General features: G+C 45.1%; 2 protein-coding genes across 7 annotated transcripts in view; one reads left to right on the top strand and one right to left on the bottom strand.

The window, feature by feature from the left end:
- Positions 1-15597, bottom strand: part of LOC140409300 (dedicator of cytokinesis protein 2-like) — a 1572852-nt gene that overhangs the window by 909935 nt on the left and 647320 nt on the right. The gene's annotated exons all lie outside the window — the stretch shown is intronic.
- Positions 1-15597, top strand: part of LOC140409301 (INSYN2B protein-like) — a 275422-nt gene that overhangs the window by 135311 nt on the left and 124514 nt on the right. For 2 of the 6 annotated variants that reach the window (XM_072497687.1, XM_072497686.1), the window contains exon 4: positions 9862-11146. The exons of the other annotated variants lie outside the window; for them this stretch is intronic. In XM_072497687.1, the coding sequence (XP_072353788.1) occupies positions 9862-10045 (184 nt within the window). In that variant the 3' untranslated portion in view covers positions 10046-11146. Of the gene's footprint in view, positions 1-9861; positions 11147-15597 lie in introns of those variants that run through there. 6 annotated transcript variants of the gene reach the window in all.

Here is a 15597-nt window from a genome sequence, read left to right as displayed (position 1 = left end):
CTGTCTTAACATTTCTGACTTTAGCAGCTTGAGAATAAAAGGCGAGCACGTCACGCCGTGCTAATCCTTCATGAAAAGCTGTACGGCCCAACAAGGATGATGGGGCACTTTCGAGAAGATAGCTTGCCAGCAGCAAGCTGGCCACACATTCTGTGAAGGAATAAAACAATTAGCTCACCGACTGGGCTAGGGCTAGGTCCAGAAATCAGGCAGGGTGGAAGGCCATGGGACTGATCAAAATAGGAATTTGGGAATAAGTCACAATGGGAGTCAAGGTATCAGTTAAGAACAATGGGATTCTGGGGATCAGTCAGAATGATTTTTTATTTTTCATGTACTATTTATTATTCTTTCATGGGATGTGGGCTTCGCTGGCCGGGGCAGCATTTGATGCCTATCCCTGATTGCACCTTGAATTCAATGGCTTGCTCGGCCATTTCAGAGCACACTTAAGAGCCTGGAGTCACAATGTAGGCCAGACCAGGTAAGGACAGCAGATTTCCATCCCGAAAGGACATTAGTGAACCAGATGGCTGTTTGCAACAATCGATGATAGTTTCATGGTCGCCATTATCGAGATTAGTTTTTGTGGTGAATGTATTCACCTGAATATGAGCTGTTTGTATAGTACTGTGACCTATGGCTAGGAAATGGTAATACGATCTACTTCCAGGTATTGTACTAGAACCCTGGTGGGCTCCACCTCTGGCTCCGCCCCCCCCCCCCCCCGGGCGATATATAGACCTGCCACCTGTGGGCGGCGCTCATTTGTACAGCAGGCACCGGCAGGCAAGTTCCTGGATAATAAAGCCTTATGTTCACTCGTTCTCATAGTCTCGCAGTGAATTGATGGTATATCAGTTTTCGAATCCAGGCTTTTTTATTCATTGAATTTAAATTCCACCAGCTGCCATTTTGGGATTTGAACCCAGAGCATTAGCTTGGGCCTCTGAATTCTGAGTCCACTGACATTGGACATGTGATTCCAGGGCTCAAGATAGGAGTCCAGGTTTCAGCTGGGATGTGTGAAAAGTAAAACAACGAGATGGTGATCTCATCAGGTGGAGGAGACTAGAACGAGGGAACACAGTTTGAGAATAAGAGGTCTCCCATTTAAGATGGAGATGAGGAGATTTTCTTTCTCTCAGTGGGTCATTAGTCTGCGGAATTCACTTCTCCTGAATGTAATGGAGGATGGGTAATTGAATTTATTCAAGGCTGAGTTAGATAAATGTTCGATAGACAAGGGATCGGTTGTGGGGGAGCAGAGAAGAAAGTGGCGAACTCAACCCGATCAGCCGTGATCTTATTGGATTTCAGAGCATCTCAAAGGGAGGAATGGCCTTCTCCTGCTCCTAAATCCTATGCTCCTAAAACGGAAGACATGCATTCATATAGCACCTTTAACAACCTCAGGATGTCCCAAAGCAATTTACAATCACTTTTGAAGCGTGGTCACTTTTCATCGAGTCAACATGCAGGGACAGATTTGCAAAGAGACCGGGTAGGTTTCGGGAAGGCCTGTACTCCACAAATCCCTGTTAAGCAATCCATGCGTGCAATGCTCTTTGTCAGGAGCGCCACCTTGTAAAATATATTCTCATATTAACTGGACGTGGATTGGAAAATTGAACTCAGGGTCTTTCTAGTCTGTGTGAGGGATTACAATCCAGGGAACCCTCCTTTCCACCCTCAGCCACCTTCGTAAACATGGAATCCCGGCTGGAATTCACGATCTGAAACATTTGGGGGGAATGAGGCAACAGTAAGTCGCTGAAAGTGATTGGCCGAAGTTGAACTGAAGTGGCCGCAAAGCCAGGAGAATGAAGAAAATGATATTGGACATTAAAACAGTCTCCTCCTCTTGGATGCCTGAAAGGACCCATCGCATATTCAATTCAATAACAATTCAGGCAAAACAATTTTTTCTAAATGCTTGCCAATTAAGCTGCAGCTCCTGTATTTTGATATGGCATTAAAATAAACACATTGATAGTTCACGCAGGAGAAAAAAAACTGCAAACTCCTTTAAATGTGCTGTGAGCAAAATGCAATTCTGCATTTTACCAGTGAAAACTTATTGCCCGAAATTCATTGTGACAGCAGACTGATTTATTAAATAAAAAACGTTTGTGGAATGCAGAGAGCATAATAAGAAGAATGATAATTTGCTTCAGCAATTCATTTTCGGGTTATGAGCTTGGCTGGTAAGAATGGCACTTATTGGCCACCTGTTCCTGCCCTGAGAAGGTGGTGGGTCTCCTTCTTAAAGCATTGCAATCAATTCATTGTAGCAACTTTGATAAACGTAATGCTTGTCTGGGCCACTTCAGATGACAGCTAAGCGTCAGCCACATTGGTGTTTTTGTACAGTCACTTTTAGTCCAGAAAGAGAAGTGTAGGTTTCCTTCAATACTGAACATTAAATAAACCAACTGGGTTTTCATGACAGTTTGAAAGCATCATAATTACTCTGACCTGTTAACTCAAATATTTTTATTCAAACTGAATTAAGATTCTCAAAATGTTACAGTGAGCACTCTAGTAGCTGAAAGTGGTACTGATTAAGATGCAGCAGAAAACAATGTACTTATGACAAATGCCAGGTGGATAACACGATTGAGAACCAAGCCAAATATAAAAAGTTCAGAGGGGACCTGAAAAGCAAAGCAGAGGTGCAAAGAGAGAGTATGAGAAGAGATTGGCAGCGAACTTAAAAGCGAATCAAAAAATCTTCTATGGGCCGGTTCAGCTCAGTGGGCTAGGCAGCTGGTTTGTAGTGCAGAACAAGGCCAGCACGGCGGGTTCAATTCCCGTACCGGCCTCCCCGAACAGGCGCCGGAATGTGATGACTATGGGCTTTTCACAGTAACTTCATACTTGTGACAATAAAAGATTATTATTATTAAATAGTAAAAGGGTGCCAAGAGGAGGAGTCAGGCTGATGAGGCACTGAAAGGGAGATTTGCACATTGAGACATGGCTGAGGTATAAAGTGAATACTGGCAGCCCAGGTTATGGTGAAAGAGGAGTATCGCAGACACTTGAAGGGTTTAAAATGAAAACAAAAAATATTGGACAGTCTGTCTGTATTTGAAGTTGATAAGGCACCAGGACTGGATGGTATGCATCCAAGAATACTGGACGCGATCAAACCAAATGTCCTATGGTGAGTGCGTTTACCCGCCTGTTTCCCGGTACTTGCAGCATTGAGAAACATAACACTATGTAACATGGTTCCGGTTAGATATGGGGCAACAGCAGGGAATGTGCGGTCGAGGCCGTACTTAGTCCAGTTTCCTGCACTGAGGAGCCTCACTCGCCGAAATCCTCAGTGCAGGTAGAGATCGGGATGCCATTTTTATATGGCATCCTGATTTCTCGAGCCCTGTCATGACTCCCGAAGCCCCCCAACTAAGCCCCATCTTATTGTGCAGCGGTTCCCTGCACGCACCCCCCCTGCACCTCCCCATACCTGCTTTGGGCACCACCAGGCATGTCCCTGCCAGGTGGCATTGCCACCTGGGTACCTTGGCAGTGCCAAGGTGGTACCAATATTGCCAAGGTACCACCCTGCCCAGCGGGCATGTACCTGGGGGCCTCCAATTCCCTGGGAGACCCTCACAAGTGCCGCTCGTCCAAAGTCTCCAAGGTGAAGAGGATAGATCCCAACCCCTTGGTTACCTCAGGGAACTGCATATTAGAGTGAGACTAGCCGGACAGAGCCCAGCCACAGGCCAATCCATTTAACCTCAGTGGTGGGAAAACTGCTAGAAACAATAATTTGGGGCAAAATTAGTAGTCATGTGGCAAATGCAGATTAATTTAGGAAAGCCAGGATGGACATATTAAGGGTAAACCAAATGTAACTAATTTGCTGGAGTTTTTGATGAGATAACAGAAAGAATTGATGAGGGTAATGCTGCCAAAGAGGTTAGTGTGGACTTCCAATGGGCATTTGATAATGTGCCGCACAATAGAGCTGTAAGCAACATTGCAGCTCATGGATTAAAGGGGACAGTAGCAACATGGGCATGAAATTTGCTGGGTGACAGTAAATGAGGAGTATAGTTAACAGTTGTTTCTCAGACCGACTTATAGTGCAGATCCTCAGAGTTAGTGTTTGGACCTCTGCTCATCCTGATATATACTAATGACCGAGACCTTGCTGCGCAGGGCACAATTTCAAAATTTGCGGATTAAAAAATGTGTTGTGCACCATGAGAAGGATAGTGTAAAACTTCAAAAGACAAGACAAAACACAATCTGAGATCTGAACGGAGAATCCACAGTATCCCTACAGTGCAGAAGGAGACCATTCAGCCTATCGAGTCTCCACTGACGCTCTAAAAGAGCACGCTACCTAGGTTCAATCGGCCAACCTATTCCCGTAATCCCATAACCCCAACTAACCTGCACATCCTTGGACACTAAGGGGAAATTTATCATGGCCAATTGAGATTCTCGGCGTTGGAATCTCAACATTCCAGAATCCAGACCTCCAGTGAGGCACGGGTTGAATTGTTGGTCTCAACAAATTTTGGCAGAGTAACTCTGCCTTAAAATTCAGCCTGTGTGACCACACTCAATCACCAAGCCATTATGTGAAAAGCTATTTCTGTTCCTCTGATTCCCTTCTCTTTTCTTTTGGTGCACATATATCGTGGGCAGCACGGTAGCAGAATGGTTAGCACAATGGCTTCACAGCGCCAGGGTCCCAGGTTCGATTCCTGGCTTGGGTCACTGTCTGTGCGCCGTCTGCATGTTCTCCCCATATCTGCATGGGTTTCCTCTGGGTGCTCCGGTTTCCTCCCACAGTCCAGTGATGTGCAGGGGTAGGTGGATTGACTGTGCTAAATTGCCCCTAAGAGTCCAAAAGAGGTAATGTGGGGTTACGGGGATAGGGTGGAAGTGTGGGGATAGGGTGTGGGCTTTGGTAGGGTGCTCTTTCCAAGGGCTGGTGCAGCTTCGATGGGCAGAATGGCCTCCTTCTGCACTGTAAAAAATTCTGTGATTAGCTTCATAGAAACATAGAAAACAGGAACAAGGGGAGTCCATTCAGCCCTTTGAGTCTGCTCCACCATTCACGAGGATCATGGCTGATCATCAAACTCAGCAAACTATTTCCTCTTTCCCCCCCCCATATACTTTGATCCCTTTAGCCCCAAGGGATATCTAATTTCTTCTTGAAAACTTTTGGCCTCAACTGTGGCAGAGAATTCCACAGGCCAACCACTCTCTGGGTGAAGGAATTTCTCCTAATCTCAGTCCTACCCTGTATCCCTAGACTGTGACCCCTGGTTTGGGACTTCCTCGCCATCAGGAACATCCTTCCTGCATCTACCCTGTCTAGTCCTGATAGAATTTTATAGGTTTCTATGAGATCCCCTTTCATTCTTCTGAACTCCAGTGCACATAATCCTAACCAACTCAATCTCTCCTCCTGTCTGTCCCACCATCCCAGGAGTCAGTCTGGTAAATCTTCTCTGCACTCCCAGCATAGCAAGAACATCCTCAGATAAGGAGACCAAAACTGCACACAGCATTCCAGGTGTGGTCTCACCAATACCCTGTGTAACTGCAACAAGATATACCTACCCCTGTACTTGAATCTTCTGGCTATGAAGGCCAATATACCATTTGCCTTCTTCACTACCTACTACACCTGCATGCTTACTTTCTGCGACTGGTATACATGGACACCCAGGTCTCGGTGCACAATTTCCTCTCTCAATCTCTCTCCATTCAGATAATAACTTGCCTTCCTGTTTTTGCTACCAAAATGGATAACCTCACATTTATCCAAATTCTACTGCATCTGCCATGAATTTGCCCACTCACTCAACTTGTCCAAAACACATTAGAACATAGAACACACAGTGCAGAAGGAGGCCATTCGGCCACTGAGTCCGCATCGACCCACTCAAGCCCTCAACTCCACCCTATCCCCGCAACCCAATAACCTCTCCCAACCTTTTTGGTCACTGAGGGCAATTTATCATGGCCAATCCACCTAACCTGCATGTCTTTGGACTGTGGGTTGAAAGCCTTAAAGTCCAAATAAACCACAATCATTGGCTCCTCATTATGAACTCGACTAGTTATATCCTTGAAGAATTCCAGTACATTTGTCACACATGATTTCCCTTTTGTAAATCCATGTTGCCTCTGTCTGATCCTGCCAGTTTCCAAGTGCTCTGCTAGTAAATCTTTTACAGTGGCCTCTAGCATTTTCCCCACTACCAACGTCAGGCTGACTGCTTTATAATTCTTATTTTCTCCCTCCCTCCTTTTTAAAATAATGGGGTTACATTAGCTACCTTCTAAACCATAGGAACTGTTTCAGAGTCTATAGAGTCTTGGAAGATGACCACCAATGTATCCATTATTTCTCAGGCCGCTTCTGTAAGTACTCTGTGATGTGGTTTATCAGGCCCTGGGGGCTTATCAGCCTTCAATCCCAATAATGTCCCCAATACCATTTCCCTATTAATACTGGTTCCTTCAATTCCTCCGTCTCACTAAACCCTGTGTTCCCCAACATTTCTGGTATGTTATTTGTGTCCTTCTTTGTGAAGACAGAACCACAGTATGTATTTAGTTGGTGAACCATTTTGTTGTTCCCCACTATAAATTCCCTTGCTTATGACTGTAAGGGACCTACATTTGTCTTCACCAATCTTTTTCTCTTCACTTTTTTTTTTAGAACATACAGTGCAGAAGGAGGCCATTCGGCATCGGGTCTGCACCGACCCACTTAAGCCCTCACTTCCACCCTATCCCCATAACACAATAACCCCGCTAACCTTTTTGGTCGCTAAAGGCAATTTATCATGGCCAAGCCACCAAACCTGCACGTCTTTGGACTGTGGGAGGAAACCGGAGCATCCGGAGGAAACCCACGCAGACACAGGGAGAACGTGCAGACTCCGCACAGACAGTGACCCAGCGGGGAAATCGAACCTAGGACCCTGGCGCTGTGAAGCCACAGTGCTATCCACTTGTGCTACCGTGCTGCCCAAAGCTTCTATAGAAGCTTTTGCAGTCAGTTTTTATGTTCCCTGCAAGCTATTTTTCCCCTTCTTAATCAATCTCTTTGTCCTCCTTTGCTGAATTCTAATCTGCTCCCAATCCTCAGGTCTGCTGTTTCCTTCTGGTCAATTAGCACTTTAGTCCTGAGGTCATGAAAAGTGCTACATGAATGCAAATTATTTTTTTTCTGTTTGATATTTATTAAGAATAGCAACTTTGGTTGATCTTTGCCCTTCCTGCCCCAAGGATGTCAAAGCCATTTGCAGCAACCCAAGTCTTCTCCCTATCTTCCCCCACCTCCCAGTCAGGTAACTGACTGGGCATTGGCACTGTGACCTTCCTGATTTCTGAAGCCATGGTTGGATATTGAACAATCACTGTCTTGATGAACCAATAGAGGGAGTGACATTTTTCCTTCATTTGGAAAGGCTGAAGGGGTGACGTATGGAGGTCTTCAAAATTGCCAAGGGCTTTGATAAACATGGACATATGTTTCAACTTGATCACAACGAGAAGCCACGAATATAAATTCAATAAGGAATTTAGGGGAAATGTCGATAGCAGAGAGTGAGACTCACTACCACACGGATCTGTTGAGCTGAATAGCATAGATGCATTTAAGAGAAAGTTGAACAAGTAAAAAATAAAGTCGCCATAGTCCCAGATGACAATAGGCTGCTTTCCCCTTTGAGGGGGAGAGCTGGCTGGCAGTGATTTAACCTGAAGATCACCATACTTCAGATGAGGGAAAGGTTGAGAAGGCGAGGTCTCCATTAATAACCTTCATGAATAATGGATATGTAAATGGGGGTTGAAAAGAATAGCAAAATATATTGGTATGGTGACAAGAAGCATAAACGTCAATATAGACCATCAATCTGTTTTTGCAGATTTTGTTGCAAGTAATGTGTTGGGTTAGATCCTTCAGCCGTGCATGGATATTTCATGCCTGGTCACTATCACGCAAATATAGGCCAAGAGAGGGTACGGACTCAGAGGTTTCTACAGATGACTACCAGCCTAGTCCACCATTTAGATTACTTTTCCAATCGTGGCCTGAATTTTAAAATTCAACAGGATTTGCTATGACTAATTCTCACAATCGGCTCCAGTCCCTTGCAGACAAACGACAAGCACCCATTTGGAAAGGCACTAGCTTACCTGATAATTCTATCACTGCCATGCTCAAGGGTAATTAAAATAAAACTCCTGGCGGGCAGCACTGTGGTACAGTGGTTAGCATTGCTGCCTACGGCACTGAGGACCCGGGTTCGAATCTCGGCCCTGGGTCACTGCCAGTGTGGAGTTTGCACATTCTCCCCGTGTCTGTGTGGGTTTCACCCCCACAACCCAAAGATGTGCAGGCTAGGTGGATTGGCCACACTAAAATTGCCCCTTAATTGGAAAAAAATGAATTGGGTACTCTATATTTAAAAAATAAATAAATAAATAAAACTCCTGCTCTGAAATGATAGCACATCTTTGTGATTCTATGTACTCTATGTTCCGTGGGTGTCAGAATGTATAGCTTCATTATCAGATCCACTTCTCTCATGTCGCTGTGACACAATGCAAGATTTTCCTCATGTCTCTGACACTCAAATCTTTCAAGAAAGTACTAGCTCTGTTTTCCACCCATAAAGTTGATTTTGAGCAGACCGGCTCAAGGATTCTTGACATTAGGTTGCAAGAGGGGGATTTACAAATTTGGCGCAACACTCTTGAGGTATGGGGCAATTATTTCAGATGTTACGCAGACAAAAAGGGTATTTCTCCCCACTCGGGTGTATCCTCGGTTTTTCTGTAGTTGGGCAACTGAATTTTACTTGAGAATTTATTGCTAACTTTCCATCGTCAGTGTGTTATCTCCTCCCATGAAACGTCGTGGGACTTAGTTCAACCAGCACAAAAGCCATGTGGGTACTCTTCCATGTGAGCAAGACGGTGAGGGGTGCTGGACTATTAAAGGGAGGCTAATTCAATCAGGGCTTCTCCTTACCCACTGCATATACAGTCATTCATGCACATTTTCCCAGCTGAAATCATTGGGTAGCAACTGGGAAGTGAAACCCTGGGCGATTCTTTTTAATGGTAAGAGATCAAGTTTGCCAAGCAGTTAAAACTTGATGGATCTTTGGCTTATAACTGAGACACTATACATAATCAGGGAAGTCACCCTAAATCTTTCTGAGTTTATGAATCACTGACTAGGCCTTTCTGTCAAACTGATATAAGTCGCCAGCCTTTCGGAAGGAAGTCAAGATCTTAGCGAGGATGAAGAGGGTTTGTCTAGAATGTTACCGGGGATGAGGGACTTCAGTTGTGTAGAGAGACTCGGAAAAACTAGGATTGTTCTCAGAGCAGAGAAGGTTAAGTGGAAATTTAATGGTGTGTTCAAAATTATGAGAGCTTTTGATGGAGTAGACGGGGAGAAATTATTCCTTTGCCAAGGGGGTTGTAAACCAGAGGGCAGAGATTTAAGATAATTAGCAAAAGAACCGTGGGTGGTGAGGAAATTCTTTTTACACAGTGAACTGATGTTATGATTGGGAATGTAATGCTTAAAAGAGCAACAGAAGCAAGTTCAATAGGAACTTTTTATAGAAAATTGAATAACTACTTGTAAAAGAAAAAGTTCAAAGCATTTGGTAAAGAGTGGCAGAGGAGGGCTAAGTAGATAGCACAGTGGTCCAAAGAGCCTCCTCCAGAGCTGTAAGATTCCATGATTCTATGAAGAACAACTTGTAATAGGAGACATGCCAATCTCCTGGACTACAGAGAAGATGCATAAAATAAATAACTTCGTTTTTTTTAAACTTTTGTTCACAGTGTGGAGCACGATTTCAGGCAGCAGGAAGGCAGATTTCATCGGGTCCTGAGCTCCATGGAAGCAGACATAGGTCAGAGTTCACAGCCTGGCACTCCTAGCAAGCAGGAAGAATCACCGATACCCAGGCAGCCCGCCAGGACCGAACCAAAAAAATCTAAAAGGAAATGTTTTTGGTTCTTATGAACCCTGGAACTTACCACTTACAGACTGAATTCGCCAGGGAAAAGTCAACATGGAGTCAACTTCCTGTTTCCTTTTTGACCACTTCCTGTTTGGGGACTTCTTGTCTGACAACAGAAGCCAATTGTTTCCATGAGGTGACTGTTTCCTGAACACCAGCTTTTGTATTTTTAGAAATATTGCCACAACGGAGGAACAAAAAAAAAATGCAAAAAAGTATTCTACATATTTACAGGGTGTAATTTAAGAATGCTATATTTCAAAGATTAAATCTAATTGTTTAACATTGCTACTAAATATATCTATAGAGTCAGCAAGATTGAAAGGGGAAAGTGAGAGAGAGATCATCAAATGCTTTTTTTGGATCAAAATAAACATCATTTAGATCCATAAGGAACAATGATTAGAAGTTGTACTAGATAGGTATTCAGGTTCCTCCTTCTCAATCAGGGTTGGGGTTTTCCTTTTATGATTTCAATAAGTCGAGTTGGGAAATTGACAATGAAGGTCAATGGACTCTAATTGCGTCCAGCACATTTGTTTCTTCTTGTACAATTTACTCCGATTTGTCATTTAATTGAGCTGGGTTGAAGAGTCAAAGCTCTGTATTGCAAGTCACCACCCAAACTGAAGAGCAGAAGGTGAAGTAAGTTAAGAGGGAACATTGAACGAGCCTATTGTTGTGTGACTGAAATTACTCCGCATTCTTATTCACTGACAAATCCCTTCACGTCAAATTTCTCAGTGGGTTGTTTAAAGAAATGTTAAATGAACCATTGCGCTCACAAAGGCTCAATCCATCAATGAAACCCTTTGTGACTCATGGAGTGATCTCAAAGATGTAAGGCCCTAATCCCTGTGGATGGTCCCCGCAATTCCGAGGCATGATCAAATTCCTCATTTCTACCATTACGGGGAGAGACAGTCAATTGGACACATGGTGCTTCTTCACGTGTAAGGGAAACAGAAGAGAAAGGAAGGGAGGCAAGTCATCACAGGGATGAACCTTTTTACACCAGCCAGTGAGCAATTGTAAAGCAGAATTAGTAGACACCTTGGAATTAGCCATCTTTTTTTTTCTGATTAAATATTGTCCCCTCTCAATATGGAAGCACTGTTCTCATCTTTCAAGATTTTTCATAGCTCTTCTCAATACCACTCTTTGTTAGTCAACAGAATTTGCCACTTTTTATTGGTTAGGTTTATCTTCCTTTGTCATCCATCTCTGCAATTCATTCATAGAATGATTATTCATGCTCTTCTCTGGGCTCTGGGGCGGAGCTCCATAGCGTGAGGCCGCAGGGTGCACCTATGTTCAAATGAGGAAGTAAAAAGTAAAGTTGCCATATTCCCAGATGGCCATAGGCTGCTTTCCCATTTTAAGGGAAGAGCTGACTGGTGGTGGTTTAACCTGAGGGTCATCACACCTCAGGCGAGGGGCGAGGTTGAGGGGGCAGGGGGTCTTCGTGAATAACCTCAGCCGATACGGGAATTGGCGTTGTTGGCCTCGCTCTGCATCACAAACCAGCTGTCCAGCCAATTGAGCTAAACCGGCCGCCGAGTGATAGTAAAGCCGGATGGATACCTGGTGTATCGCCTTACTCTGGTTCATCTGGTTGCTACTTTCTTCCTAGCATCTACAAACAGTTAAAATCCCAGCCTAGCTAATCACTGTGTCTTGACTTTCCGGGTCTTCCCTCCTACTCATGGTGGTGTCTTACAGGAGAGGCCCCCGGCCTTCACTTAGGCTTCTTTTTTTAGCAACAGGATGGCCAGCAGAATTACTGGAATTTTCCAGGCCCCCGTGTGTGTGTGTGCGGGGTGGGGGGGGGGGGGGGGGGGGGGGTGCGGCGAGCCAATGAAACCTCCGCTCACATTGGTAGGAGCGGAAGATCCTGCCAGCATGAGGGATTGGAGAGGTCTGGCCAGATGTGTTAAATCTGGAGCCTCTGTGGCTACTTCCAGCAGAATACTCAGTAAAGGCTCTTCTTATTGCAATCCTCCTCTTCAAAAACATTTTCCTATGGTACTTCTTTCGAGGTAATATCTCAGTGTCCTTTCTGTCTTGCCCCTGCACGCCCCCAACCCCGCAGCCCGTGCCCGATACCTCAAGGTGATAGTCAAAGGCATTCTGACCTCTTCTGTTCTCGAGAGGCTGATCCCCTTCTGAAAAGCTTGAGATTATCATGGCGGAATGGTGTTTATACTTCAAAGGTGAATAGTTTTCAAAATGTATCGGAGGCTTAGGTGTGCGCACATGCATAAGGAGTATCAGGAGGGGTAGCGTGGGCGTGCTGACTTGCTATTTTTACCGGGTGAGGAAGTGGGTGTACGGGGTTTGAATGGTTCCCCACAAAGTACGGCAAGGTTTTTACAGAAAGCCTCGGCATTCCGCAATTGTTTGTTCACAGAATGAAACCAAACGACCAGAAGTAGACTGAACTTGCTTTGATCTTAAATGCGGAACGGTGGAACTGAGTGAGCTGTACCCATAAGTGGCCCATTCTCTTTGGCACTGACTCTCGATATTACTCAACCAAGCGGGCTCTCGTCGTGTCTGAATCAAGACAGTGGGCAAGAGTGGACAATCTGGATTGGATGGGTCTCAGTCACGTTCGTTCCTCTCATAGCAACAAAGGTACGTCCAGCCCCTCGAGCCCGTTCTGCGACATTCATTGAGACCATGCCTGGTAATGACCTCCTCTCCGTTTACCTGACTTTGATCCATGATCCTTTGATACCCTTACCCAACGGAAAAATAAATTAGCTGGAAATACTTCGCTGACCACCCTCAGCATCCACCGCCTTTTGTGGGGGAGAGAGAAGGAGTCACAGTTTTCCACAATACTTTTTGGGAAAATGTGCTCCTGATTCCTCTCCTGAATGGCCGAGCTCCAAGTTTTAAGATTGTGCCACCTCTTTCCTGATGCCTCAGCCAGAGAAAGTTATTTTGCTCCATCTACCCTTTTCAATCCTTGTAACATTTTAAACACCTTGATCAGGTCACCCATCAATCGTCCAAGCTCAAGTTGAAGCAGGAATGCTGGCCGGGATACCAGGAAAAGCTGATTAGTAGTTGCTGCAAAGCGGGCAGTGCCAAGCTTCATTCACTTAAGACCTCAGCCTTAAATTGACCATATCCACCTGAACCTATGATTCAGTTCATGGTGGACAGTGGCTGAATGGCCTCCTTCTGTGTTCCTCTCAAAGAACAAAGGAACAGGCCCTTCGGCCCTGCAAGCCCGTGTCAACCATGCTGCCCGTCTAAACTAAAATCTTCTACACTTCCTGGGTCCGTATCCCTCTATTCCCATCTTGTTCATGTATTGGTCAAGATGCCCCTTAAATGTCTCCTGTGATTCTATTTTATAAAAGATTCCAGGCACCGGTTCCCTCAGGTTGAACTTTGTTACTGGCCACTGTACTGAGCTGCTGTGTGCACTGCATAGTTCCCTGTCTGATTGTTCAAAAACATTTGAGAGAAAGTCAATGGATGGGAAGAAATGACGGAGGGAAAGGGCAGTTTGTAAAATTGGAAGTGGAACCAAAGAGAATACCTGACTGACAAATTGACTGAAAAAGAGCAATTCACCTTGAAGCAAGTTGCTTCTTCTGGTGGAAGCATTTTGAGTGCTGCTCACTCCCAAATGTTCGGCAGTACGACCAAATCTGTTTAGAACTCATTCGTGTAAGTTCTACAGCAGCAAGTCTTTTTTCCCGCCGGGTCTTTCAATCTGTCACTGAAGCTTCTGAGCTTGGCCAATAAAGGCAATTTCAGTGGGTCGGTAGGATGAGGCTGTAACTTTGGGCCAATAGGCCATGTTCATGCAGTCTTCGGAATGGGGCAGGCAATGATGTGGCTTTCGGTGGAACTTCTGAGAGCGAAGAGTATCGCTGCAGAAACGCTGCTCTCCAAAGGCACAGACCTGCACCTGCATGAATGCAATAAAACCATCAGGCGCAAGCAGGTAATGAGGAGGGGAATGGGCTTGGTGGTGGGAAGGGGAAGTTGCTGATGCCCAACACCTTTTTACTGCTGAAGAACACTGACTTTGACCATTGGTTGACGGAATTGAACCTTCAGGGCAGGGGGACGCAGGAAAGAAAATAGTTGTAACTGGAAGTACAGAATTTGAGTATAGTTGAAAAAACACAATCTATTGAAGCTTATCGCCTTGCTCTCGATATTACTCAACCAAGCGGGCTCTCGTAGTGTCTGAATCAAGACAGTGGGCAAGAGTGGACAATCTGGACAAGAGTGCACTCTCAGGTTAATCGCAGGATCACCCGTGTTGTTTCCCCTGACACTGGTATTCTTGCGATTGTCCAGACAGGTGCAAGACAAAAAGCCTTGACAAAATGCCATTTTCAGCAATACACAAGGAAAGAAAAATGATTGCAAAGCAGAAACACACAGACGAAAGAAAAGAAGTCAGAGGGAAGGAATACCATGAAGGCAGATGCAATTGAACAGTGTAGCTGGAATGTTTTAAGGTGTTTCTTTAGTTCACTATCACCCCATCAACTGCAGGCTCCTGGCTCTCATGCAGTCAATGTGTATCAATGGCCTGAACAGAGTGGGTAAATGTGATTAGAATAAAGTGGAGAATGAATGCCAGCTGGTGGGCCGAATGGCACTTTTCACGTTGTATCTACTTTTTTTATCGCTGTGTCCTTCCAATTACCAGAGATCAGTGTACCCTTATCTGCCACCAGAACAAAGGTCTTCTGCGTTGGATCTGCATTCACTGAGCAAAGGTTTCCACCAGCTAAATATTTGGAAGGCCGAAGCCATGGTTTTCAGTCCCTGTCTCACATACTCTATTCGCAAGCCTCTGGATTCAGATCCCCCTGCTCCCTGCTGCAGGGGACTGTCGGAGGCAGAACCAGACGTTTTGCGATCTTCGTGTCCTATTTGGCCTTCAACTAAGCTTTCGGCCATGTATCCACACCATCACCAAAACCAACTGTACATGCACTCCATTAATATTACCCGTGTCTGCCAAGGCCTCAACCCATCTACTTGCTACCCTCAGTCCCTCCCCAAAGTGTTGTTCAACATTGAGGAGTATTATCAGCTGAGGCAGGGCAGTCAGTGGTAACCAGCAGGAGGTTTCCTTGCCCACGTTATTCCTGATGCCATGAGAATTCAATGGATCCAGAGTCAATGTTGAGGACTCTCTGGGCAATCCCTCCTGACTCTATACCACTGTGCCCGTCGCCATTGCCGGTGGAACACTACATACCCAGGAATGGTGATGGCGGCTGACATTGTAAGGTATGATACTCTGTGTTAACTATGTCAGATTTGACTAGACTGTGGGGCAGCTCTCCCAATTATGGCACAAGGACCCAGATGTTAGTGAAAAGGATTTTGCAAAGCTAGGTGTATTTAGATATCATTTTGGGTGCCTGTGGGCATGATCCTACGGCCAAGCTGCACCGGGAAACCAACTCACTACTGTGCAGCGTGGCCATTGAAAGCTGGCAGATCCCGCTCCTGGGGTCTACCCTGCTCGCAACGGCTTGCGAGATTAACACGATCTCACAAGACG

Source organism: Scyliorhinus torazame, chromosome 3 (genome assembly GCF_047496885.1).
Source record: "Scyliorhinus torazame isolate Kashiwa2021f chromosome 3, sScyTor2.1, whole genome shotgun sequence".
NCBI lineage: Eukaryota > Metazoa > Chordata > Chondrichthyes > Carcharhiniformes > Scyliorhinidae > Scyliorhinus > Scyliorhinus torazame.
Note: the sequence above shows the minus strand (reverse complement) of the source record. Positions and strands in the feature narration are given on the sequence as shown.